Below are 27,872 nucleotides of genomic sequence, written 5' to 3'. Positions count from 1 at the left end.
TATTCTTTCTGCCTGCTTTTACCCCACCAAACGTATCTCATCATATCTTGACTCTATCTTCTCTTCCCTTGTCCAGTCCTTCCCACCCTCATCTGGAATACCTCCTATGCCAACTTCCCCACTGTCTCAGCATCAGGATGGATGTCCAGTCTCAGTGCACCTCTATCCCGATTCAGGAAGATCTCAAAGACCTCTGTGTTTATATTGTGGAATTGTTTAATCGGTTGATTAATGTTAGGTTCAATGAAATACATTTGTGTTTTCGGCTCCAGATCAGATTTTAAAGACTTTGGAATGCCATTGACACAGTCATTGAAAATTAAATAATTCCACAAAATTCAAAGTGGGATGTGCCAATTGAATGCACTTAAAAGACCAAAGATATGATGCTATTGCATTGTCTCTCCACTCTGACATGGCCAACCTGGATGTGATGTTTCGTTTACTGTGATCAAGAAACTTGGGTTATTTTATAACAATTATACCTACAGTGCTCAGGTCCTCATGGAAACATCCATTTTGAATCTGACCCTAGTTACAACAACTTGTCTCTGAATCCCTCTCGTGGTCAGAATTAGCACTCTACTATTACATCCCCTTTCCTTGAGATGTTTAAGCTAACATCATGACACACCAATACAGTATTCATTTCATACAACAATATAACCATTTACGGAGCAGAAACAGGCCATGTCGGCCTTTCGAGTCTGCACCAGTTCACTAGAACAACTCCACTAGCTCAAACCTCCTGCTCACCGCCAATAACCCTCCAACCCCCTCACCTCCATGTACACATCCAACCTTCTCTTAAATGACAGAAGGGCCCCTGACGCAACTATCTTATTCGGAAGTTCATTCCATTTGCCACCACTCGCTGAGTGAAAAAGCCACCTCTAATATTTCTCCTGAAGTGTTGTCCCCTTACCCTTAACTCATGGCCTCTTGTTCCAACCTCCCCTGCCCTCAGGGGAAAGAGTCTGTTTATGTCTAGTCTATCTATTCCTTTAATAATTTTAAATACCTCTATCAAGTCCCCTCTCTGTCGTCTACGTTCCAATGAATAAAGTCCCAGTCTCCTTAATCTCTCCCTGTAATCCAGATGCTGTAAGCCAGGCAACATCCTTGTAAACATTCTCTGCACCCTCTCTACCTTATTGATATAATTTCTAGAATTTGGAGACCAGAACTGAACACAGTACTCCAAACCTGGCCTCACCAATGCTTTAAACAGCTGCAGCATCACCTCCCAGCTCCTATACTCTATACTATGATTTATTAAGGCCAGCATACCATATGCCTTCTTAACCACCCTGTCTACTTGGGAATCCACCTTCAGTGAACTCTGTACCATAACCCCCAGGTCCCCTCGACGTGCCTCAATGCCCGCCCCTTAACTGTATATGTCCTATTCTGGTTATTGTTACCAAAATGCAACACCTCACACTTCTCTACATTAAATTCTATCTGCCATCTTTCAGCCCACTCTTCCAAACAAATCAAATCCTTCTGTAATCCAAGAAAACCTTCCTCACTATCCACCGCTCCCCCTATTTTCATATCATTCGCATATTTGCTTACCCAGTTAATCACACCCTCCTCTAAATCATTAATATAAATGATTAACAACAAGGAACCCAGCACCGATCCCTGAGGTACCCCGCTTGTCTCAGGCTTCCAACCTGACATACAGTTGTCTACCATGACTCTCTGCTGTCTATCTTCCAGCCACCTCTGAACCCATGTCACTCACAATCTCTCTACTAATTCCTAGTGACTGAATCTTCCTTATTAACCTTCCATGCGAAACCTTATCAAAAGCCTTACTAAAATCCAAATAGATCACATCCACCTCTCTACATTCATCCACCTTTTTTGTCACTTCCTCAAAAAACTCACAAGGTTCATCAAACATGACTTTCCTTTTACAAACCCATGCTGGGTGCCCCTAATCAATCCCTGCCTATCCAGATATGCGCATATACTATCTCGAAGAATACCTTCCATAACCTTCCCCACCACCGAAGTCAAACTTACTGGCCGATAATTACTTGGCCTACACCTATTGCCTTTTTTGAACAATGGAACAACATTTGCAACCCTCCATTCCTGTGGTACCACCCCCTCCTCCAGTGATCTTTGAAAAATCACTGTCAGTGCCCCTGCTATTTGTTCCCTGATCTCCCTTAAAGTCCTGGGAAAAATCCCATCAGGACCAGGAGACTTAGCCACCTTAATTGAACCTAGAAGCTCCAAAACTCTTGCTTTACTAATCCCTATCCTTTCCATAACTAAGCCCTTTGCCTCTCTTATCTCATATAGCACAATGGCCCTTTCCCTCATGAATACGGAAGATAAAAAATTGTTCAATATTTCTCCCATCTCATAAGGTTCCTGACATAGTTCACTGGTTCCATTATCCAGTGGACCTATTCTATCCTTTACCCTTCTTTTACTGTTCACATATCTGTAAAAACCCTTAGTATTCACCTTCACCTTATTAGCTATGGACTCCTCATACCTTCTTTTTGCCTTTCTAATTTGCCTCTTAATGTTCTTCCTGCAATCTAAGTAACGACCAAACATCTCCTCAATCCCTTGTTTTTTTATATTTGGTATAGGCCTCCCTCTTGTCCCGAACTAACTTCTTAATTTCACCAGAAAACCACAGCTCCCTCGAACCTTTAGTCTTCCCCTTCAGCCTGACTGGAATATAAAGATCCTGTACTCTCAAAACCTCACCCCTAAATGCCCCCAAAATTTCCTCTACATCCTTTCCTGCAAAAAGATCAGCCCACACAACTCTCTGCAAATCCCTTCTCATTGCTCCAAATCTGGCCTTCCCCCCACTCGAAGACCTAATTTAAAGTTCAACACAAATGTAAATACAAGCTTTTTAAGTGCATTTCTTATACTTTTAGAGATTCAGTCTGTCAGGTGGTTTGATAATATGGATAAATCTTTTTAACACCAGAGCTTGTGTTGGCTCTGCTGGTCCACTTCTGTCTAGCACTGGTGGAGTTTCCTCTGTTGCTGTGCAGGCTGGACCTTCTGCATTTGTCTGTTCCTGCAGTGTCGTTTGCATTTTCAGCAGGCTCTTTTGATTCTTTCTCAGTATTTGACAATCCTCTGTTCTGACAGTGAAGGATCTTGGATTTTCTTCCTCTAGAACAGTAGGCTCTTTGTCCCAAGTGTTGGGATCTCACTGTATCATTAGCCAAACGGTGTATTAAATGTACAGTATTATGTGCTATCTTCCAGCAGTTTTATTTTCCAGAAGCCTTGGGATGTATCCAATTTAGAGAAAAACATTGCACTGGCCAACTCACATAATTGGAATCTGATAATGTTCTATCTTTATATTTGTATTCAAGTCTAATGGGTCCATGCACTTGCATAGGTCACCATTCTTTTTGACACACACCATTGAATTCACCCATTCTGTTGGCTCTTCCACTTTTTTTATGACCCCTAGTGCCGTCATTTGGTTGAGTTCCTGCTTGAGCTTTTATTTTAGTGGGGCTGGAACCTGCCTCGGGACATGCACTACTGGCTGTGTGTCCTCTTTTAACTGTATTTTACAGGTGAATGGTAGAACTCAAAACCCCTTGAAGATGCCTGGAATTTGATCAGTATTTCCTCTACGTTGTTCTGTGCATGGTCACTGTTAATGTGGTAACCCTCTTGACTAGGCATAGGTTTTCACATGCTTTGTCACCAAGCAGTGGTTCATGTCCATCTCTGACTGATGTGAACCTGACATGGTTCTCTTTAACTTTATCTTTCACCTTGAGTTTATATATACCTTTCATGTTGATGCTCTGCCAATTGTAGGCTTTGAGCTGTACAGGATATGCATGGATGCATGGCTTTATCTTCATTGCCCTGATGTCATGCTCACAGATCAAATTGACCTTTGTCCCTATGTCCAGCTTGAAAGGAATATTTGTTCCATTTGTTTGCAATAACACAAATCGACTTGGTTCACAGATGACTGTTAAGTCTCCATTGATATATAATCTTTCTGCACTACCCTGCCAACGAAGAGTGCATCACAGAGAGCAGTTTCTTCTATAGTGGGCATAGTGTGCATGATTTGTTTCCCCTTGGAAAAACATTGCTTGGCACAATGATTCTGCTCTTTCCAGATTTTCCATTGGCGAGGCATTATTTTGGTGCATGTTGAGTTATTGTTTCCTATATCTTGTTTTGCTTATGTATGTATCCAAACACTGTGGGCATGACTATGTCTTCATTTTCACTGGCTTTTGCACTCTCACTGAACTTTTTCGCATACTGCAGAGCTAATTCACTGGTGTGGAAAATCTTCACAGCTCCAGCTAAGGTAAGCTCTGTCTTTCGCAGCAACCTCTCTCTCACTTTCTTATCAATAATTCCAAAGACAATTTGATCACAGATCATTGAATCTTGCAGCGATCCAAAATTGCATATTAGTGCTTTTAGATTTAAGTCTGCTAAGAAAATATTTAAATTCTCTGCCTGCAGCTGCATGTGTGTGCAAAATACATACCTCTTGATCGTTTCATTTTTCTTTGGTGTTCATCAAACATCTCAATAACCTTGTCAAACTTGCCCTGGTCAGCTGCTTCGGCATAAAACAAAAGTGTTGAAAAACTCTAGTGTTTGGGGTCCCACCCTGGTAAGTAGCAGTGCAATCTACTGTGCATCATATTTGCTATTGAATCCAATGATTTTCAGGTACAGTATAAATCGTTGTTTGAACAACCTCCACTTGTGGTCATCATTTGCATCCAATTTACAGCATCAGGAGTCTTTATATTCTCCATATTTTCTGCTGCTATTAACTGATTCTCACTCTGCACATTCCTGGTGTTTATTCCATTCCTGGTACAATGTGATGTTTCTTTTATTGTAATAAATAAATGGTTCTTCTATAACAACTATACTTCATTAGCTACAGTCCTCATGACCTAATGGAAGCATCCATTTTGAATCTGCTCCTAGCTGCAACAACTCATCTCTGACTCCCTCTGGTGGTCTGAATTATCACTGCATTATTATCATTACACAGGAGAACAATGCCTCATACACCCGGCTGCTGTTCATCGAGCAGCTCAGTGTTTAATACAATCATTCCCCAAAAGCTGGTGGAGAAGCTATCTTCACTGGGAGTCACCACCCAACTCTATAACTGGATTCTGGACTTCCTAACGGAAAGACCACAGTCTGTCTGGTTTGGTAACAGAATGCCTCAGGGCTGTGTGCTCTGCCCACTCGTGTTCACATTAATGACCATTGACTACATCAACAGATCCAGCTCCAACAGAGTTCTCATGTTTGCCAATGACACAACAATATTTGGCCTCATCAGCAATAACAATCAGTCGCAATACAGAGAAGAGGTGGAAAATCTTGTGATATGGTGTGAGAATAACAACATGAATTCAATGTAGATAAGATCAAGGAGATGATCATGGACTTCAGGAGGAATGACTGCCCGCCACTACACAGTAGTGGAAAGTGTAGAGAGCAGCATGTGACCTATTGTACAACAGCACTTCTTGAGAAGACTGAACTGGGCAAGGCTACTGGACACCATCGTATCACCCTTCTACAGGAGCTCTGTCAAGTGTGTCCTGGCCAGCTGCATCACACTGTTGTACAGCTGCTGGAGAGAATTAGATCGGAGGACAATAAGAGTGGCAGAGAGGATCACTAGGGTCTCCCTCCTCCCCCTAAAAACATGATCTACCAGGGTCACTATCTGAAGAGCCCGCACAAAGTATTTGTGAAGCCTTACCACCTCACACACATCGTCTTTTATGCCATTCCCGTTAGGAAAGAGATACCGAAGTATCAGAAGCAGCACTGGCAGGCTGAGGAACAGTGAGAATGCTGAACAATGAAAAGAGCTGCTCATACTAACCATCCGAGACTCATTTGTTCAAAGCAACATTTATTCATCTGTATCAATAAAATGCTTGTCCTGCATATGCATTGTTTGTCTGTAAGTCTTCTGTGTGTGCTGAGTAAGTCGTCTGTGTCTGTTTGTCTGCATTGTTATGTCTGGTCGTACTTGTACAATCGGATGACAATAAACTTGAACTTGAAGTGTGTCATTTTGTCATTACTGTTTTCTCTTTTCAGTTGGTGCAATGTTCAAAGCTTTCTCAACCATCTTAATTCTTTTCATGACTGCCTTCTCTGGCCTGAAATTGATCTCTCTCATTATTGCAAATGCTGCCTCCAATACATTTAATATTCCTCTTTTCATTAAATACTATTTTGTTCTTTCCTCCCACCCTTTGATTTTCTCTATTAACCTAAGTGATGTTTCACATTTTGAGAAGCTCTCTTATCATCTGATATTGATTCACTATTATTCTATTGTGTTACTGGGATCCAGCAACAGAGCCTAGACTTACTGGATGGTGAATCTCCATTTACAATCCAATGGCAGCCAGGCCTGAATTGCTATTTATTAAAATTGAAATTTCTGACCTGGAAATAAATTAGGAAAACAGAGTACAATATTTCCACATCAGAGTACATTTATTATTCCATGGTTTAGGTCAATTGGCCAAGTATGGGTGCTTAAACATAACATTATAAAATGTTAAGAATACTAGACAAGTTAAACAAGAAAATCCACAAATGCTGGGCCCATTGCTTGGACGAGGGGCTCAGGGCTGGAATGTTTTCTTTATTTTACTTCTTATGGATGTTGTGTGACCTGCTGAGTTTTCACCTGCACTTTTGTGTACTGCATGTTGATTGGACAACATTTTTTCACTTTACTTTTCATTTAAGAGCTTTGCTAAATGGATCAGAGACTAATAAATGTCCTCCACTGAAAGACAAAATTCTTTTTATGGGACTCATTCATTCTTTTTACACTTTAGTTTTGGATTGATATTCTATTTAACAATGAACTATTATGTTATGTTATGGCGATTCTTTACCTGGATGTCCAAAATGTTAAATAGGTCTGAAAAGTATAACACTGATAGAATTACTCCATGTTTATTTATATGTGCAGAATAAAGGGATAAATATTAAAGATTTTCATTTTTTTATTGCAACATTGAGTATTGAGTTGTGTTTAATAGTCTCATTAATAATGGCACAATGACATTGTAATTGGGAATGGCTTTAGGCCTCAGTCTTGCTCGTTTACCTTAATGGAACCCAGAAGAATTTAAATAAGAATTTCTGCAGTACTTAATGAATTAGATAATATTTAAGTGGAATCAACAGTACAAGCTTAGAAATTTGATAATGGTCATTGATTTGCCCCATAATCACCTTGTATGTTTCAAAGTCAATTTGCTGTGATTAGCTTTACAAATATCAGATATAATTTAATTACATTACCCTGGTTCATTTCACTATCTTTGGGCCCAAATTAGCTCAAAGTCATGACATATTCAGGGAACTTGTTTTATGTCTTTTTAAATTATAGACCATTTTATGGAACTTCAGTTTTCCAACTTAAATTTGATAAATTTGTCACTAAAGCAGAAACTGATTCAGCATTTTGGTTTAAACTTTGTGACTAATAGTGAAGGAATAGAGAAGCCACTCTATCACACAAAATGAAGAAATATGCCCTTGGCCAAATCCTAGCAGCACTTTTCAACTTATTAAAAGGGATAGGAGAAAACCATTCTACTATGTGTATCATATGGTTCAACTGTGATGACAAACACTAGAACTATTTAAGTTTATATACGTCATAAAAAATTAATGCCCCTGGGTTGTGGTTTTGACAAAATGCTCCAAATAAGTAAATGGTGCAGAGCACTAATTATAAAGGACACAGTTGCCAATGTTTAATATTGTTTGGTCTTTTATCTGTATAAAAATCATTTATGAGAATAGCTTGCATTAAATCAATTTGAACCATAAATAATCAACAGATCAAACCTAATAAGATCATCCAAAATTATACATTATGTATATTGAGCAATAACACCACAAGAATTGTAATGGTGTTTTATGTTTGAATATAAATTCCTGCAGCAATTCATGCATAAAAGCTTGAGGAATATCTGAAAACATTTTAAACTGGCTATAAAACAAAGATGATTAATCTTTTGCTACATTGTGGCATAGAAAGAATGTTAAGAGCAATGTGCAAACATAATAGAGTATTTCATACAAGAAAAACAAAACTGACTGTTCACCGTATTACTTTCCAGCATTGGTTACAATCCTTGCACAATCTAAGAGATATTGGATTCATCCAGGTAAAGGTGATCAAGGCTGAAGGATTAATGGTGGCTGATGTCACAGGTAAGGTGCCACTTTGTGCATATGCTGGTATGAGAAGATCATAGAATTTTGTTTCTGGTTTTGCTCATAAATGTTCTATAGCTTGTAGTAATCATACAAAGGTACTATATATTCAAATTAAAGTTGTAGTAAAGCAGTTTTAACTTGTAAGCCTATAAATTAAAACAAGTTAGTTTGTAAAATTCATGTCATAACAATTATTTAAAAAGCAGTCATTTGTGTGCAGTTCTAGCCGTAGGAAAGACATTAGGCTGGAAAGGGTGTGGAAAAGATTCATGAGGCTGTTACTGGGACTGAACAGTTATAAGGAGAGGCTGGATAGGGTAAAACATTTCTCCCTGAAGGGTAACCTGATGGAGTTTTATAAAATAATGAGGGGCAGAGATAAGGCACGTGGTCATCAGCTTTTTCCTAAGATATGGATATTAAAGCTCGAGAGAAGAGGTGAGAAGAGAAAAAAATTAAAGACCTGACAGGAACCATTTTTGCACAGAGGATGGTAAGTATATGGTACAGGAAGTGGTAGTGGTGGGTACAATTATAACATTTAAAAAAAACATTTAGCCAGATAATGAATAGGAAAGATTAAGAAGGATATGGGGCAACTGAGGTAGAAAACGTGTTCAGCATTGAAAGGTTAGGAGAAAGGCCCTGTTTCCATGCTGCAAAATTCAATGACTTAATTTCCTGTAAGGTCTTATTCAATTGCCCATAGTTTTTAAAATTTGTACATGAAATATGGAAGGAAAATATTGGAGTAATTCCCTTTCAAAATGCTTGCATGTTACTTTTGAATGTAACATAAATAGATATTTACATATTATTTTGAAAATTGAAATTGTAACCGGCATAACATCACAGTACAAAGACTCTGATTTCTCCAACAAATGTAATAGAGCCAAAATTTCAGGTGGGCTTTGAAGTACCTTTGTACCGTGGAAATGTGCAATTGGGTCAGAGAGTCATACAGAATAGAATGGGTCCTTCAGCCCAGCTTGCCATTGCCGACCAATGTAGCATTCTGCACCAGTCCCATTTGCTTGCATTTGATCCATATCATTCTCAGCCCTATCTATTCATAAATCTTTCCAAATGTTTTTTGAATGTTATTATTATGTCCGGCTCTACACATATGGACTACCCTCTGAGTGAAAAGGTTGTATCAGATTCCTCTTAAATATTTTCCCTCTCACCTTTAACCTATACTCCTTAGTTCTGGTACCATCTACTCTGGGAAAAGACTGAGCATTGCTGCAGACACTGTGATTGTAGTATAAACACTGAAATGCTAGAGGAACTCAGCTAGACTTTTCAGCATCTATCAGAGACACAGATATATTACCAACGTTTCAGCCCTGAGCCCTTCTTCAAGGAAAAATCAGAAAAGGCAGAAGCCGGATGTATCGGAAAGTCTCAGAATTCAAACAATAGGGGAGGAATCCAGACCAACAAAAGGTATTAATTGGATGTGATAAGGGACTAGGTAGAATTTATCATGTCTGTGTGAAAGGAGACAGGGAATGGAGAGACCATGCGGGGGTGGGAAGAAGGGGGTAGGGGTGAGGGGGTTATCAAAAGACAGAGAAATTGATATTAATGCCATCTGGTTGGAGGGTTCCCAGTCAGAAAATGAGGTGTTCTTCTTCCAATTTATAGGTGGTCTCCGTCTGGCAGTGCATGAGACCGTGGACAGACATGTCAGCAAGGGAATGGGATAGAAAATTGAAATGGGTGGCCACTGGGAGATTCATGCTATTGGAGAAGACAGAGCTTAAGTCAACAAAATGATCTCCCAGTCTGCGTTCAGTCTCTCTGACTTAGAGGTGACCATAGCGGGAGCACCAGATGCAGTAGATGATCCCTGCACATTCACAAATGAAATATTGCTTCACCTAGAAGAACATTTTGGGGGTCCAAATACTGCTGAGGGAGGATGTATGGGCAGAAGTAGAACATCTCCTACGGTCATAGGGGAAAGTCCCAAGGGGATGATTGGTGGCGAGGGAGAAGTGGACAAGGGAGCCACAGAGGGAACAGATCCTGCAGAAGGTGGAGAAGGGAGGAGAGAGGAATATGTCTAATGGTGGGATCACATAGTGGGTGGTAGAAATGGCGAAGGATGTGTTGGATGTGGAGGCTGGTGGGGTGGTAGGTGAGGACAAGAGGAAACCTGTCTTTGTGTGTGGGGGTGGAGAGGGCCAGGGCAGATGTGTGGGTGATGGAGGATATGCGGATGAGTGCCAAGTTGATGGTGGTAGAGGGAAAGCCATATTGTTTGAAGAAGGAGGACATCATTGCTGATCTGGCATAGAAGTCCACAGCCCAGGTGCAGAAGTGACAGAGAAGGAGGAATTGAGAGAACGGAATGGAATCCTTACAGGGAACAGGATGGGAAGAGGTGTAGTCAAGGTAGCTGTGGGAATTGGTGGGTTTATAGAAGATATCTGTCGATAATTTGTCTTCTGAGCTGGAGACAGAGAACAAGGAAATTTCTTTGAAATTACAGCAGCACGATTAGTGTAGTTGTTAGCACAATCCTATGAAAGTACCAGTGAACCCAAGAATTTACTCAGTCTATTATCAACTTGTCCTCCAAATACGTTCCGTCAGCTAATACTCTCTGCGTTCTACAGGAAAATCAATTCTGAATCCACACAGCCAAGGTTCCATGGCTCATAATTTTCTGAATGAGTTGCCTATGGGGGACTTCTTCCAATGCCTTACGAAAATCTATATACACCACATCTATGCCATACCATCATCAATTATTTTTGTCACTTCCTTAAAAACTTAATTAGGCTCGTAAGGCAAAATCTTCACCTCACAAAGCCATGCTGACTAGCCCTGAGAAGATTGCATCTCTCTAAATGCTTGTAAATCCTGTCCTTAGAATCTTCTTCAGTAAATTGCCCATCACTGGTCTGCAATTCCCATGATTCTCCCTATTACCTTCTTTTAAACAAAGGAACCACATTTGCCATTCTCCAATCATCCGGCACCTCCCCTGTGCCAAGGAAGACACAAAGATCATCACCAATGCCACAGCAATCTCTTCCTTCCCTTTGATAGAAACCTGGGGGATATCTCATTCAGTCCTGGGGACTTATCAATCCTAATATTTTGAGGAAGATCTAGCACTTCTTTCTTAATCTCAACATGATTCAGCACATAAGCTTGTTCTATTCTGACTTTCACCTTGACTAAGGTCCTTTCCTTGAGTGAATACTTAAGCAAGGTATTTGTTTAGGACCCACTCCACTTCCAGACATATGTTGCCTCCTTTATCCATTATGGGCTCTTCATGTATGTAGAGAACACATTCAGGTTTTCTTTAATTCTACTAGCCAAGGCCTTCTCATCCCCTTCTAGCACCCTTAAGTCCTTTCTTAATTTTCTTCCTGGCTGTGATATAATTCTCAAGAACGTTTCCTGATTTTTGCTTCCTAAACGTAATATATGCTTATTTCTTTATCTTTCCAAGCTGACTCACCTGTTTTCCTTTTTCCTTCCATCTTTTCCCTGTTTCAGTGGGACAAATCTATCCAGAACCCTGTGCAAGTGACCCCTAAACATCTTCCACATCTGTGCTTTCTGCTGTGAACATCTGTTCCCAATTTACTCTCCTTAGTTCCTGGCTCATCCCATCATAATCAGCCCTTCCCCAATTAAACGCTTTACCATTTTGTCTGTTTTTATCCTTGTCCATGGCTATGCTAAAGCTCAAGGAGTTGTGCTCACTATCACCAAAATGGCTCCATCTCCAAGAAGTCTGTCACCTGACCAGTTTCATCCAGTACCCAGTACTGGATCCAATATGTCCTCTCCTCTAATCAGCTGGTCTATATAGTGCATCATTTGTTTATTTGTTTATATGTGTACATTGTGTAAAGTTTTTTTTTGCACTACCAATAAATGCATTTCTGCCTGCCCCGCAGGAAAAAGTATCTCAGAGTTTTATGTGATATCATGTATGTACTCTGACATAAATCTGAAATCTGATTTAAAAAAGCAACTGACTGAGCAATACAGAGAGAAAAATAAACAAACAATGAAGTCCAAATGTAAGAATCTTTAAATGAGTCACTGATTGAGTTTATTGTTGAGGAGTCTGATGGTGGAGGGTTAGCAGCTGTTCCTGAACCTGGTGGTGCAAGTCTTGTGACACCTAAACCTCTTTCCTGATGGTAGCAGTGAAACCAGAGCATATGCTGGGTAGTGTGAATCCTTGATGATTGCTGCGGCTCTCTGACGGCAGCATTCCTTGTGGATGTTCTCAATGGTGGGAAGGGGTTTGCCTTTCAGTCCTCTGGAACCATGCCAGCATCTTGCTGGCCATGATTGGCAGAATATCGATTCTTGCAAGATCATCACTAATGCCTCCACCATCTCTATAACTGCCTAACCCTAGGGTGCATTTTATCTGGTCTAGGAGAGTTATCAACCCTTAGACCATTCAGCTTCCCAAGCACCAGCTCTCTGGTGATCATGACTGCACTTACCTCTCTTCCCTGACACCCTTGAAAATCAGGTATTCTGCTAATGTCTTCCACAATGAAATCTGATGCAATGAACCAGACTTAATAAGGAGGATGAAGGGAAGGGAATACCTTGGTCGCAGTGATGATAATATGATAGAATTTGCCCTGCAGTTTGAGATGGAGAAATTATCTTTCTCACTTCACTTCCTCTGTCACCCTCCTGGTCTCCTATGAGAATTTCTCCAGCATCATTTTCTACTGGTCCTATATCATTCTCACTTCTTTTTTAAACTTAATACAGTTCAAAAAAATAAAGCTTTTAGTATCCTTTTTGATATTATTTGCTCGCCTCTTCTCCAAATTAATCATTTCCTTTCTAATGGCCGCCTTAGTTATCCTCTGCAAGGTTTGAAAAGCTTCCCAGTCTTCCATCTTCCCTCTAATTTTTGCCCTTTCTTTTGCTTTTACCTTGGCTTTGACATCTCTTGTTAGCCACATTTGTGACATATTTCCATTCAGTTATTTCTTATTTGGAATATCCCTGTCCTGAAATTTACTTGTTTCTCACAGAAAGTCCAGCCATTGCTGCCCTGCTATCCTTCCTGCTAGTTTCTAATCATCTTTGGCCAATTTTTCTCCCCTGTAAATCCCCTTTATTCCACTGGTATATCGACACATCTGATTTTAGATTCTCTGTCTCAAACTGTGGGGAGAATTCTATCATATTATGATCACCGCCTCTTAAGGACTCCCTTACCATTAGCCCCCTTATTAACTCTGGTTCATTACATAACACCCAATCCAGAATTGCCATTTCCCTGGTTGACTCAGCCACATGCTGTTCTAAGAGCCATCCTAAAGGCATTCGATAAATTTCTTCTCATGGGATCCAGCACCAACCTGGTGTGGTGATGTGGATATGTGACTGTTGATGGGTACCTTGCCCATCCCCCACTGGTGACTCGCTCCCTGGGAACTCCTCCCCTTGTGACCCTGGAATAAAAGTCAACCTTCCTCTCCTTGTCCTCAGTCGAGCACTTGGAATCGGGCCAGCTATGTCTAAAGCAGGGGTGTCAAACTCAAATTCACGAGAATATGCCCTTCTCCTTTTGATCTATGGCAAGGGCAGGGTTCTGCTGGTTACAAAAAAATGGAATTAAATCTTTGGAAATAGGAGACATTGGATCAGAAGACATGGAACCCCTGTGGATAGAATTAAGAAACTGTAACTAAATATTAACTTATTAACTCTGGTTCATTACATAACACCCAATCCAGAATTGCCATTTCCCTGGTCGGCTCAGCCACATGCTGTTCTAAGAGTCATCCTAAAGGCATTCGATAAATTTCTTCTCATGGGATCCAGCGCCAACCTGGTGTGGTGATGTGGATATGTGACTGTTGATGGGCCGAACTAAATATTTATTGAAAATTTTCAACAACATCTGCATGTTTTCTCTTCTTTCAACATATGTAATGTTAAACATTTTCTTATTAAAATAAATGTTTAATAATAGTTTTGGATAAACTCTTTCCAGAAGCATTAACAAATGAGAAATAAAATATTCAATAAATAATATTTCTCTATAGAGGATTTGTCAAATGTTGCTAGTGTGCTGTCGAATAGTAAAATCTGAGGGCTATTGAGAATGTGGGAGAATAACATGATTCCTGAAACAATCAAATGGGTGACTGATTGTGGGCATGAACTCTAGCAGGGTTATTTGCCATGCCCTTTTTCCATTGGTACAGATATCCTTTGATTTACACACTTTTCAAGTTTTATGCCTAATGAGCTTGTATCCAGGTGCAGGACCATTTTTAACCAGGAATATATTTATCACTGTGACATGAAACTATTGGAAGATCGCTTTATCCTGAGATTAAAGTTCATAATACTTACTCAGGCCTGTGTGCGGGAGGGCGGGGATTGCGGGCGATCGGGTTAGACAATGACAGTGCGGGGGCATCGGCTCTCGCTGCAGGGCGGCATCTTGGCGGATCAGCGGCCCCGTCACCGTGAGTCGCGGGCCAGAGTTTGACATGTGTGCCCTATGCCATCGGAACTCTGTAATTAGTAAGGGATTGCTTAAGGTGGGATGTGAGTGGGAAGGAAAGGGTGAGAATCACTGCTCTAGACCCAATTGTTACTGAAATATTTTGCTTGAGAAAAATTGTCATTGGCCCATTTCCTTTAGCGTTCTGAAACCGTGCACATGACAAGTCAATGAGGGATGATTAAAGCAGTGGTCTTCAAACTTTTTCTTCCCACCCACAGACCACCTTAAGCAATCCCTTACTAATCACAGAGCACCAATGGCACAGGGACGCGAGTGGAAAGAAAAAGGTCGAGAACTGTTGTATTGTGGTAACTCCACATCTGATTAGGTTAATTGTTAGGCAAGTGGTCAGAGAAGGACCCCCCCCCCCACCCCAAGAAAGGCTTAAATCACAGGAACAAAATAAGCTTCCATCTCACTGCTCCCAATCTTACACACAGTCCTGATGTGGAATGTGGGGTCGCAGCTCCACGTTCACCCGAGTTCAGGTGCTGTCTGTGTGGAGTTTGTACGCTCTCCCCTTGTCTTGGACCAACAGGTCAGTCGCCTGACGAAGGCACCCGAACCCACCGTTGAAACACCGGCGTCCGGGGCGGTGGAGGAATTGGCTGAGAAGAGCGTGTTGCTCCCACCCCCCTCCCATGGTTGGAGAGGGATTAAACTGCGATCTCACGGCGCTGGACTCATCTCCAACAAAAGGAGTGGGAGGCAGGGTCCGCCGCGAATGGAGCGAGGAGGAAGGCATCGCCAACGAGACGTTCGGTCCGGCGCTGAAGCGCAGACCCAGCGAAGATGGTCCCCAACTCCAGCCGTGTCTGTGTGTCCGGGAGCTGGGTGGGCTGAGTGCGGCGCTCCGATCCCTGGGATTCGGGACTCTGAGATCCGTCCACACCTCCGGCGTCTTCATTTTCACCTTCAGTGTGCATGCGCTATACTGGCGCGGCGGCCAGTGGGCCAACTCTAATATATATTTAATATGATCTTGCGGGCCAAATATAATTATATCGCGGGCCAAATTTGGCCCGCGGGCCAGAATTTGACATGTGTGGTCTAAAGTATAATAAACCCTACCGTTCCTCACTCTACAGCTTTGGAGTTATTGATAGAGCCTATCACTTGGTTGTCCCAGCAACCTATATATTGAAATCCTCCATGACGATAATAGCATTGTCCTTTTTGCATGCCTTCTATATGTCCCCCTGTAGTTTGCATGCCACATCCTTGGCTACTGTTTGGAAGCCTGTATACAACTCCCATCAGGGTCTTTTTACCCTTACAGTTTCTTAATTCTATCCACAGGGGTTCCATGTCTTCTGATCCAATGTCTCCTATTTCCAAAGATTTAATTCCATTTTTTTGTAACCAGCAGAACCCTGCCCTTGCCATAGATCAAAAGGAGAAGGGCATATTCTCGGTGTTTTCTCAATAATTCTTTACTGCCAATGTCACTAAAATAGATTAGCTGGTCATTATCTAATCACTGATTGTGGAACTTTATTACCACACATTTGGAACTTTATTACAAGAACACTTCAAAAGTAAGTTATAAGCTTGGATATACCTTAGAATTTCCCGAAGGTTCCAGACTAGAAATGCATTTGAAATGTTACATTTTAGTGTACTTTCTATTTCTTTTCTTAATTATTTTTAAAATTTGTCAGATTAGATACCTTTTGATTTTTGACCCCAGTGGTTACCTCCTTTTTTACTGTTAGGTAGTGAGCTGTTTCTGTTTAGCCAGTAGCCTCTGAAGGGAGGGGTTTGACAATTAGTATAGTGGTTTTTTAAAGGTTTTTCTCTTTACTTCTTCTCAATGTAACAAACATAGGTCTCAATGCCATTTTTATTATTATATTTGATTTGTTCATACTCTTATTATGTACCTATGTAACATTTACTTGATAAAACCAATAAAAATACTGAAAAGAGAGGGAGAGAGTGTACTTTCAGACTGAATTTTAGCTAAAATCTGACTGCTTACGGCAATCAGGTCCATTGTGTGCACTTCTGTAAATTTGATTCGGATCCCCAATGCATATGACCCACTTACACACAGAGTAAAGACACACCCACTGAGTTTCTCAAGTAGATTTTTTTTACACACAAAAATTCCTGGACGTGCAGCAATATCAAACACCATGCAATCACATTTCACTCACTTGATAATTTGCTATTTATACATTTGAGATTTTACAGGCCAATGACACCAAATCAGTCCATGACCAGAAAATTGAGGCCTAATGGAGCATTGGCTAAAGGTGATCAGTTTTACCTGGTCTGCTGAATTTTCAAGTGTCAATCCTCTTCCAGATAGTTCCTCCCTTAAACATATTATTTGAAGTTCAGTTCTTTCCAACTGCCCTCCTCACCCTCATTGCTGATGTCATTAAGTTCCTATATAAATATTCAACTGGCCCAGAGCACATCTTGAATTTTTTATAATTTAAATTTAGACATACAGCACGATAACAGGCCATTTCGGATCATGAGTCCCTGCTGCCCAATTTACACCCAATTAACCTACAACCTACTCCTAGTTCATTTCGAAAGGTGGGAGGAAACCAGGGAAAACCCACACAGACACAGGGAGAACATACAAACTCCTTACAAACAGTGCGGGATTCGAACCCTGATCGCTGGCATTGTAAAAGCTTTGTGCTAATCATTTTGCCAACCGTTCCATCCCACCATCTTTGTCACCATTAAGGACACCATTCTCTTGTACTATACTTTTCCACTACCCAGTCATGCATGTAACACTCCTGCAGCCCTTGATCATTTGTTGTTGCAAGGAAAGGAATCACCCATATGTAAAATAAGAATAAGAATGGACATAACAGACACAAGGAAAATGTACAAGCTCCTGTCTATAAGGAGTTTGTATGTTCTCTCTGTGTTTGCATGCGTTTTCCCCAGGGACTCTGGTTTCCCTCCACCATCCGAAACATACAAGAAGTGTAGGTTAATTAGGTGTAAATTGGGCAGCACGGACTCATGGGTCAAAATGGTTTGTTATCATGCTGTTGGTCTAAATTTATAACATTGCTATGAACTTTCCTTTTTCTCTTGTGATTTCCACAAAACTAGACAAGGGAAAGCAAAAATGGCCAGGATTTTGCAATCCATACAGGACTTTATCGATTGCTAAAATACATTGAACTTTGCTGTACCTTGATCCCCCACTGGAAAGAATCTTCAGATTGAAGCACAAACACTACCTACAGCAGGCCCCTCCACAACAGGTTCCCACCAATCAAAGTTCAGGAATGTGGTTTAGGTATTTGACTTCCTTTTAACTGGTACTAGATCAGGAAATAGAATGAAACAGGGAGAAAGGGAAGAAATGCAAGGGATTACAAGATAATGGTAAGAGGGAAAAGGTGATAAAAAAAATTAGGATGGAAGGGGAAAAAGAGCAAAGAGTCATGTTCTGGACAGGATGTCCTAATGATATACACACTTTACAACCAATTTCCTGCATTAGTTCCAAAGAGAACATGTTCTGGGGTGGTTCTGAACTGAATGATTCTGAAACAGAATTGGTTTCAAAATAAATCTTATTCTGAATCATCCTACCAAGAAGGTCGTCTGTTAACCACTGGAGTTTCTCCCAATAAAGCAAGGCATGCCACAAAAGTTATGCTTATCTACTACTGCTGGGGGAACTCTTTCAGAGAGAGGCCAAATGAATGCGCACACAAGCACCCACTCTCAACCTGACCTTTATTTCTGAAATACAATGTTGGCATCCATGGATTCTTCCCCTCATGGTCCCAACCTCTCTCCCCACCAGTCCTGACTCTTGATTGCTGCTCCTAGTCTCCCTTTAACCCTATTGGTATGTTCAAAAACTAAGCTTATTTCCCTAATTATCTCCACAAATGTACAGTATTATACTACAAGGTCCTTTAAGTCCTTGAGCTTCTTGATGGAATTTATCTGATGGTGGAAATCTTACACCGTACTGGCTTTAAAATTTCTTTGTTGGAACTGGAGAAAATTCAAATTCACATTTTTTTCCTTTACATATTTCCTCTAAGAGAAGTGATGTCAGATTTCTTATTTATTTCTTCCTTTACAGGTTTGATGAAAAATTATGATATCGAGCCATCCATGGCATGGTTGTGTAACCCTAACCCTAACCCTAATAGGACAGGAAAATGCTTGACAGAATAAGTGGCTGGGTAGTATTGTAGGGGATGGTCTCTTTCCATGGACATTGCTAGTCATATATGTGCTCCCAATCAACAGACTTGACATTGACAGTGAGATCACAGAGCTTTTTTCTCCATTATGATTGGTCACTTGGCCAGGAATCTCCAAAGCTCTTTGTGGATTTTACATTTTCTTGAGGGGTTTTGAAAATATTTTGAAATCTTTCCTCTTAACTCCTGCCAATCATTTGCCATGGCAGAGTTCAAAACAGAGAGCAATTTTTATGACTCTGTTGTCAGGCATGTTAAAAATGTGCACATGAGATTACAGATGCTGGAATCTGGAACAAAGAACAAACTAGTGGAGGAACTTAATGTGTTGAGCCACATTTATGGAGTGGAAGGAATTATCAATATTTCAGTTTCTAAATGGTATTGCAAAAACAAAAAATTCAAACGTGTGTGTGTGTGTGTGTGTGTGTGTGTAATATATATGACAGATTATAGATATGATTTTGGGAGATAAATTGGGGCAGGTTTTTTTAAGTGTAGATAACGTACAAACACTTCAAAACAGATCTCATTTAAAATACTGGAGCTGTGCTCAAGCTAGACAGGCTGGCTCCAAGATCCTTTGCAAAAGCTTTGGAAAGTGCCCAAGAAACTTCACTAATGGATTGTTGTTTACAAAAAGGCAACAGATGAAAGAACTCAGAAGAATAAATTCAGAGCTGCAGGCTGTCTGGGAGTGCTGTTTGCTGTTCTAAGAGGGTCATGTGGGTTTTGCAAGCAGAGAGAGAAAAACAGGCTTTTCTCTGTGTGAGAGAGAGAATTCAGTTCTGCAGTTTTACAGTTAGCAGCAACAGCTGGGACTGGAACAGGAGAAGCTGGAAAGCTTGTGGCAAAACCCCATATTGTACACGGGTTGTGAGTGCTTAGTTCAGCCTGGTCAAAGCCCTTGTGGTCCATACAAGAAGAGAGGACTGGCTGCCTAATATTTCACTTGAAATAAGAGAAACAAAAAGGAACTCTGTGGTGACATGAAAGAAAGGGGTTATCATCTGGAAAACCCTGATGGGGCAAGTTTCTTCAGCAAGACACTGACCTGACTGATTAGAAAGGACTAGTTTGTGTCTAGGAACAACAAATCTCTCTCTGAAAACCCTACAAGAACCTTCCTGAGCAGTAACCATTTACCTTTGAAACACCAAAGCCTGGTGAACTTCATAAATGTTAAATTCTGTGCACAGTATAAGAATTGCCTGCAACCAGTGAACTTGTAGGAATGAGAAGTGAGATTGGACTGTGAATCAAATAACTTTTCTGAACTTACACACACTTTACATACACATGCTTAGAATTAGAATGGGGTTAAGTTAGGTTAGTTAAGTCAATAGTGATAAGTTAAAGTGTGATTCTGCTTTCATGTTTAAAGATAATTAAAAGCAACTTTTGTTTAAGTAACCATTTGTCTTAGTGGGTTTAGGGGTCCTCTGGGCTTATAACAATTATATATAGTAACCTATGACTATGCCCTCCTTTGGAATGGCCCCCCTAGATGACAATAAACTTGACTTGATCAACCATTCCTTGATCCTCTTTCCCAGTTGATCTAGATCCTGTTCTTTCACTGTCTACCATAACACCAATTTTGGTGTCATCCACAAACTTGCAAACCACGCAAACTATATTGTCGTGCAAACCTTTGCGATAGATGAGAAACAACAGTAAATCAAGCACCGATCCCTGGAGCATGCCACTGGTCACAGGCTTCCAATCGGAGTAACAATCATTTTCTCCCATGCTGGCATAAATAATTCCATTTTGAAACCTTTTGGTTAACTCACCTTTTATCCCATACAGTCTGACCTTTTGACTAGCCTGCCATGAAGGAACTTGTGATGAGAAGTATTCATTTAATGGCCTGAATACACCCACCAGCTCTGTGCAGATGGTTACCACGGTCCCTAACGTCCCTTATTCTTTCCCTGGGTTACCCTCTTACCCTCAGTATGCTTATGAAATGTTTCAGGGTTTCCTTAAACTGGAACATTATTGCTATTTGTGCCCCATCTTTACTCTCCTAATCACTTTATTTTAAGTATTGTATGACGCCTCCCAGACTCCAGTAGGACTTCTCTCATTTTCAGATTTCTATATTTGGCCTAAGCTGCCATTTTTTTTTTCCTCTTTTTCCGATCCTCAGTGTTGTAGCAGTTCCAAGCTCTTAATGGTGGACAGGCCCCATTTAACCATGATTCTTTGTGCAGAATGCCCATACTACTGCTCAACAGGTTTTGGTGTCCCTTTTTTTTAAAATGGATTCATTTGAATGATAATGTTGTACAACAGCAAATGTTTAATTTACCAAGAAACCATGAAATGTCATTTCTGGACACGAGTATCACTAGGTAAAGTTATCTTGCATCTGAGAATGTTGGTTTATCTGCTGTGTTGCCATAAATCTTCGAATGATTACAAAAGATTCCTCTTTCCTCTTCAGACTATTTTCTCGAGCTGTGAAGAGTCATTGAGCAACAACTGAATACTAGATTAACCCTTTCGAATTAAAAAGCAATTAGGAATACTTGGGGTTCTCTTGTGAATGAGAGGGTTAAGGGAACAAATTACTTGTAGTGAAACTGTGAATTCTTTTCTTTCACACATTGCCACCACAGTGTTTCATCTCAATTAAGCTCCTTATAAAATGTTGAGAGAGGACTATATATTTTTTCCCTTTATGAATGGCTCAGTGTGGAGCATTGCATTTCAATTGCTGGGGATCATGAACAAGTAAAAAAGGGGATTAACTGTTATTAATACCTCACTGAACAACTCCCACATATTGATCAAGTATAACTACAGCATCATTCAACAAAAAAGAGTGGGTTGAAATTTTATATAAATTAGTCTGGGGCTATTCATCCTATGGATGGACCAGCAGGCTCTGAGGGAAAGGCCTTTGCATGTGGAGAGCTTATCACCAAAAATCAGATACTCCACAATGTACGTTGGCTGCAGTGTGATGAACAGTGATGCAAAGCTAACCATTAGAGCTATTAGTAGTGCTACTAAATTTAACTGGGTTCAGATTGGCAGTTGGTCTAGAAAGCAGTCTATTTTGCTTAATTAAGATGTGTTCAATTCCAACTCCCATGCTGTGTCACAGGCCAGTGCTCAGACATTTTCAGTGGGTCTAGCCCATGTCTTTGACCTTCCAAGCAGGCCCAAGTTCCCTGGGGAACCATTCAGCTCATGAGGGTTTGATTTCACACTTCCAGCCTGCTTTACCTCTCTTCACAATGACAGGGAGACAAAGCCCTTTAGTATAGGGCTCGTGGGGACTTGTTTAAATTGGAAACTAGAGAGATGTCAAGGAATAGGGTTATTGGGTACAGAGTAGCATTTTTCATTAAGAGCTCAGAGCTTTGAATCAGCTTAAAAAGCTGGCTATCACCAAAAGAGATGTTATCTCCCTTACTTTCCCATAATGCTTTATATTGTTCAGTTTATTTGAGTAAGATTTTTGTCTATTTGCACAAAGTATATATCTTCAAGTTAGCAAATATTTTGGACTAAAAAGAATTTTACTAGGAATTTTGATAGCATGGACATTACATTAAAGTGGGAAATCCAGGAGCAGAGACTAATAATCTTGTATGGAAGGAAACCTGATGAAGTTATCAGTTCTGGTGTCACATAATATCTCAAATTCTTAAAAAATTTTTTTTTAAATTAACATGCTGTAAATCAAACAAAAACAGATAATGCTGGAAACACTCAATAGTCAGGCATTTCTGGGAGGAGGAACAGAGTTGGCATTTCAAGTCAATGATTATTCTGGTGAAGGCTTTTTGACATAAAATGTTTAAACTTCTTTTTCTTTCCACAGATGATACCTGACTTGCAAACGTTTCCACCAAATTTTACTTTGGTTAATGAGTAATTTCTAGTCTGACATATCCTCTCAGAAAGCTTATTGAGCGAGTAGATTGTATTAAACCCAGTCACAGTAATGGATAATAAATGGTTCCCTGTGAAGAGCTATCAGTGCTCTGTCATTTGGTAGCCAGCTTCAATGTAGTTATGTATCATGTCTGAAAACCAGACATGGTTTATATTTAGAGTTCTCATGCTTGAATAATGGATTTGAAATTTTGGGGGAGCATTCTGCGCACGCACGCACATCCTGCATAGGTGTTCAAAAGTCAAATCATTACTTTAAGTTCTTTGGTTGTCATATTCTTTTTAGAAAATTTTATTTATCATTTGCATCAATACAAACATTAACTCAATGAAAAATAATGACATGTAACAGCAATAATTAAAAATGATACATTAAATTTTTCTGTTTTCTCCCTAACCCCCCTCCCCCATACCCCACCAAAAAAAAAAGAAAAACACCTAAATCTATACATTAATCATTATTATCATATTTTATATTTACCTACTATTATTAATTATTAGCTGAGAGGGACAGGTAAAGTGGATGATGTGGATGGACTTTTATTCTCAAAATACCTATATGATCCCCAAATCTTATAGACTCCTAATCTGATTCCTTGAACTATAAGTAATTTTTTCTAATGGTATACAATTTTTCATCTCAGTGTCCTATCTACCTATTGCTACAAAATTCTCCATTTTCCACATTATTGCTATATTTATTTGCTGTCGCTATTGCTATACTCGAGTTTTTTTTATATTTATCCAACTTCAATTTTGTATCTGCTTCATATATATTTCCAAATAGAAGTATTCTCAGATCTTTTTGTATCTTTATGTTCATGATTTGTCCTAGTAATATACTCAAAACCTTCTGGAACCCTTCCACTTTTAGACAGGACCATATTCTTGATTAGTTCACAGTTAACCCATGTAACTTTCCAGCCAATTCCTAGTTGTTCACCTTGATTAAGATAATGGGCAAAATTGTAGCCAACCCCAAACTGCTGGAAGAGCTCAGCAGGTCAAGCATCAACAGTGGAAGAAAAAGAATGGTCAATGTTTTAAGCCAAAATTCTTTATAAGGATTACAGAAAATTAGGATTGAAGTATAAAGAAGACATGGTGGTTGGGAGGGTTGAGACAGGGGTCACATGGGATTGGCAAAGGTGAAATATGTCGGATGCCAGAAAGGCAATGGGTCAGGTGGAGGTAGATGAATCATGTAGGGTGAAGTGGGTGATTAACAAAGCAAAGGCTGCTAGTGTGGAATCTGATCAGTAGAGAGGGTGGCATAAGTGGGAGCAGATGGAACTGGTCTGTCCTGGGACTTCGTGTTTTCAAAGTGAGGTCCAAAGCAAAGAGAGTCAATTCCAGCCATTGACACATGCATTGCCTAATAAACTTACAACCCAATGCATTTTTTTGGAGAGTGGGAGGAAACTGAAGCACCTAGGGATAGCTGGTCAGGGCCAGAAAAACAAACACCTTACAGACAGTGCTGGATTCAAACCCAGGTCACTAGTGTTGCCACCTATTTGTAGTCTCCTGAGTACCTCCATGAGCAAAAATGGTGTCAGATGTTGGTTAGTGTGGGACAGTATAATTTCATCCACATTAAATTCAAGGACAGATATCTACTGGTACCATGAAAAGTCAGCATTGGGCTCAATATCTAGGATTCTGCCTGATGCTGGGTTTTGAAGCCCATGTCTGTTCCAGATAAGCAGGGAAGCCACAATAAATTTTTAGCACAGTTATCTTTCATAAAAACCTACCTTTATATTAAATCATTTAGAATTGATATTTATTTTTAATGTGATGAAACCATAGATATAAAGAAAGCTTTGGGTAGGTTTTATTGCAAAAAAACTAACTGAAACTGAAAATACTTTTATGTTTAAATAAATATCATTATTTTGAGAGAGATCATTACAATTCCAGCATAAATTAAATATGAACTTAATAAAAACTTTCAAACAGCATTGCAAACTTCACTTGTTTGGGAAAGATTTCTTGTGAAAACCACATGCACAAACTCATTTTTTTCACACATTTACATGCTTTAAATGAGTTCCTTTTTTTGTGCTAATAAAATGGCTTAACATTCAGGAATATGTTTGAGGAAAATATTGGGAAGAGGTTTCAGAGGCCATTGTCCAGCATATCAATGAACGCATTCAGTGTTCATGTAGTACCATTGATATCTCAATGCATGTCCTGTTAATACATTCCCAAGTATCTTTTTGTCTCTCATTTGTCTCAATTGTGTCTCATTTATTTTTCAGTTTGAGTATTTTTGTGCTAGTTTTGTTTGCAAGCATATTGCATGTTGGATAACTTATTTTAAGTACATAATTATTTCTATAGCTGTTTGACTTAATTAGCACATTTGTCTGGTGTCAATTAAATGGCCTGAATAGTTGTGCAGTATTTTGTAGCCATATAAAAGGCCCCTTTGATCTATGTAATCAAATAAATTGCAGCTATCTTGAATGTCCTGGTAAAATAGCAGACTCTATTGAGATGTTTATTTCCCTCTTTGGGCCTGATGTATTAAATTTGGTGTCAGTCCGCTGCACAGCTATGGATCACAGAAATAATTTTCAGTGAATGTGTTAAACATTTTCATTCCTGCCTCTTCAGGGAACTCAATGTCTTAATTGGACTAGGCAACCCCAGCTATCCTAGTTGAAATTTGCAGAGACAAATCTGATGAATGCAGGATAATGAAAAGTAAATATGGTAAAATAAGCTTAGTTACCCAGGCTATTGATAAATATCTGCAATTAATTGTAATCTATATAATTTAATTAAGTAAAGAACAATATCAACAGTGGGGTATATTTTTCATACAGAATTACGAGGTAGTATGAATTTTTTGTATCATCTATTTTATTAATATTGAGTGATTTTTATTTATGTTTATTTGAATATAAAGAAAATTCAGGCACAAGTTCAAGTTCAAAATGTGACTTTGTTCAACTATAGTTCTCGTGGATAAAAGCAGAAATATCATTATGCATCAAAGTCCCACAAATATCATAAGGTTAAGCTATTGAGTAGTCATTCAATTTTCAGATTCAGAACCAAGCTTGTACCATTCCTTGATGGCTTAATTTTATCTTAATCTCATTTATCTGATTGTGGGTCTCAATTTTCTTTAATAAACTTAACTTGCAAATACATATTAATCTCTATTTTGAATAGCTTCAGCAGCTCTGGGGGGGGGGGGGTGGAGGGTGGGTGGGGGGGAAGGAAGGTGAAGAATTCTAATTTACCACAATCACTATGTGAATAAAACACTTCCATCTTTGATCAACTTAATTTTAGTATTGGTCTGTCCATTTTGATAGCTGTTCAATAAGATCCTTTAATCACCTTAAAGTCTTCAATTTGATCACCATTTTATATGCTACAATCAAGAGGACCAACGCAATCTGTATTTATAATTTAGACTTCCTGGCCCTGATCTAATTGTGGCTTATCTATGCAACATTCAAAATTTCTTCCTGAAGTTCAATACCTGTACCTCGAACAAAATGGACTTGAAAATACTTCTGGTGCAGTCAAACCAGATAACAATATAAGTATCGCATAGCATAATTTGATTGGTCCATTGGAGGTTAGTATCTATCAGTTTTAAATTGGGTCATAAGACTGGAGGGTGAACGTGCTGCAATAAAATTTTTAATTTAATTTTTATTGAGTTCTTTTATAAAGTTTCCCCAAAACCTTCAGTCAATGTAAAAATTATGTAAGTCAGTAAGTCATAAGTTACAAAACATGAAAAATAGAAACAAACATGGCAGCAAAAAAAATCAATATAATAACCATGTGTCTATTTAGACCTCTAATTACAGAAAAAACTGCCATTCATCAATATGGTTAATCACTGCATCCACCACTATTTCACTTCCCCACCCCCCCCCCCGGGAAACCAAGATATTTGCCCCAATTTTGTGAATAGACATTCAATTTATCAAATTGTTTATAAGACATGCATTCAAACACTGCCACCTTGGTCATTTCTGGGGCGCACTCCTGAAATGATGCTCCCCTTCCCCCCAAAATTCTTCCAGCTTCTGAGTATAATTTATCTTCCTACCATTATACGAGTCTGTGTCCAATTTTGAGAGATTTTAATCCCCGAATATCCCAAGTGTGTCTCCAAAGATAGAGTCTCTGGAGCAAAATGGGAATTTGAATACCTGAAACTTCATCAATATACTTATGTATCATAATCCAAACTTCTTGAATTCTGGAACAAGACCAAAGCACATGAACTAAGTCCCCTTTATCCACCTCACAGCCCCAGCATTCTGGGTATTTTTCAACCCTAATCTATATAATCTTGCTGGAGTCCAATAAAAACAGTGCAGAATCTTAAACTGAATTAGGCTCACTCTCAGGTCTCTTGATATTATTTTGATAATTTTACAAATTTTGCACCAATCCACTTTAAAATAGAGGGGAAAAGAGGTTAACACAATGCTATTAAAGCCCCAGTGGGCCGGGTTCGAATCCTGCGCTGTCTGTAAGGAGTTTGTAATGTTACGAGCCCAGTGTCACATTTGTGGCCCGAAATGTGAAGTTAATAAAACATTAAACACAAGTTTATCAGGTAAACTTCTTAGTGTCTTTTTATTCTCCGGTTTCCTTTGTTCTCCTGCTTGTGTTCTTATCTCTCTCTCATACCACGTGACTTCCGGTATATCTCATACATATTCATTATCATGACATCCCTCCTTTAATCAGAAATAAACTTTACCTTCAATTACCAATATTCCTCGGAAACATACAAACATCGTAACTAATGGTAAAACTATAACTCAACTACATAAAATTTACTTCCTACAGCACTCATACATGCACTTTATGATATAAGATTAAATACTGTCCCAAAGTTCTTATTAAAACTATGGCACAAAGTCTTCGTATCATTTGGGCACTTTCCGGTT

At 39.4% G+C, this 27,872-nt stretch overlaps 1 protein-coding gene across 20 annotated transcripts in view; it reads left to right on the top strand.

Moving 5' to 3' along the window:
• Nucleotides 1-27,872, top strand: part of mctp1a (multiple C2 domains, transmembrane 1a) — a 534,415-nt gene that overhangs the window by 236,138 nt on the left and 270,405 nt on the right. For all 20 annotated transcript variants that reach the window (XR_011342276.1, XM_069891645.1, XM_069891672.1 and 17 more), the window contains one exon: nucleotides 8,181-8,274. Coding sequence is in view for 19 of the 20 variants with exons in the window: in XM_069891645.1 (XP_069747746.1) it covers nucleotides 8,181-8,274 (94 nt within the window). In the remaining variant the exon portion in view is untranslated. The remainder of the gene's footprint in view (nucleotides 1-8,180; nucleotides 8,275-27,872) is intronic.

The sequence above is a fragment of the Narcine bancroftii genome, chromosome 1 (genome assembly GCF_036971445.1).
Source record: "Narcine bancroftii isolate sNarBan1 chromosome 1, sNarBan1.hap1, whole genome shotgun sequence".
NCBI classification, from domain to species: Eukaryota; Metazoa; Chordata; class Chondrichthyes; order Torpediniformes; family Narcinidae; genus Narcine; species Narcine bancroftii.
The sequence above is the reverse complement of the archived record's forward strand: the minus strand, read 5'-3'. Positions and strand labels throughout refer to the sequence as shown.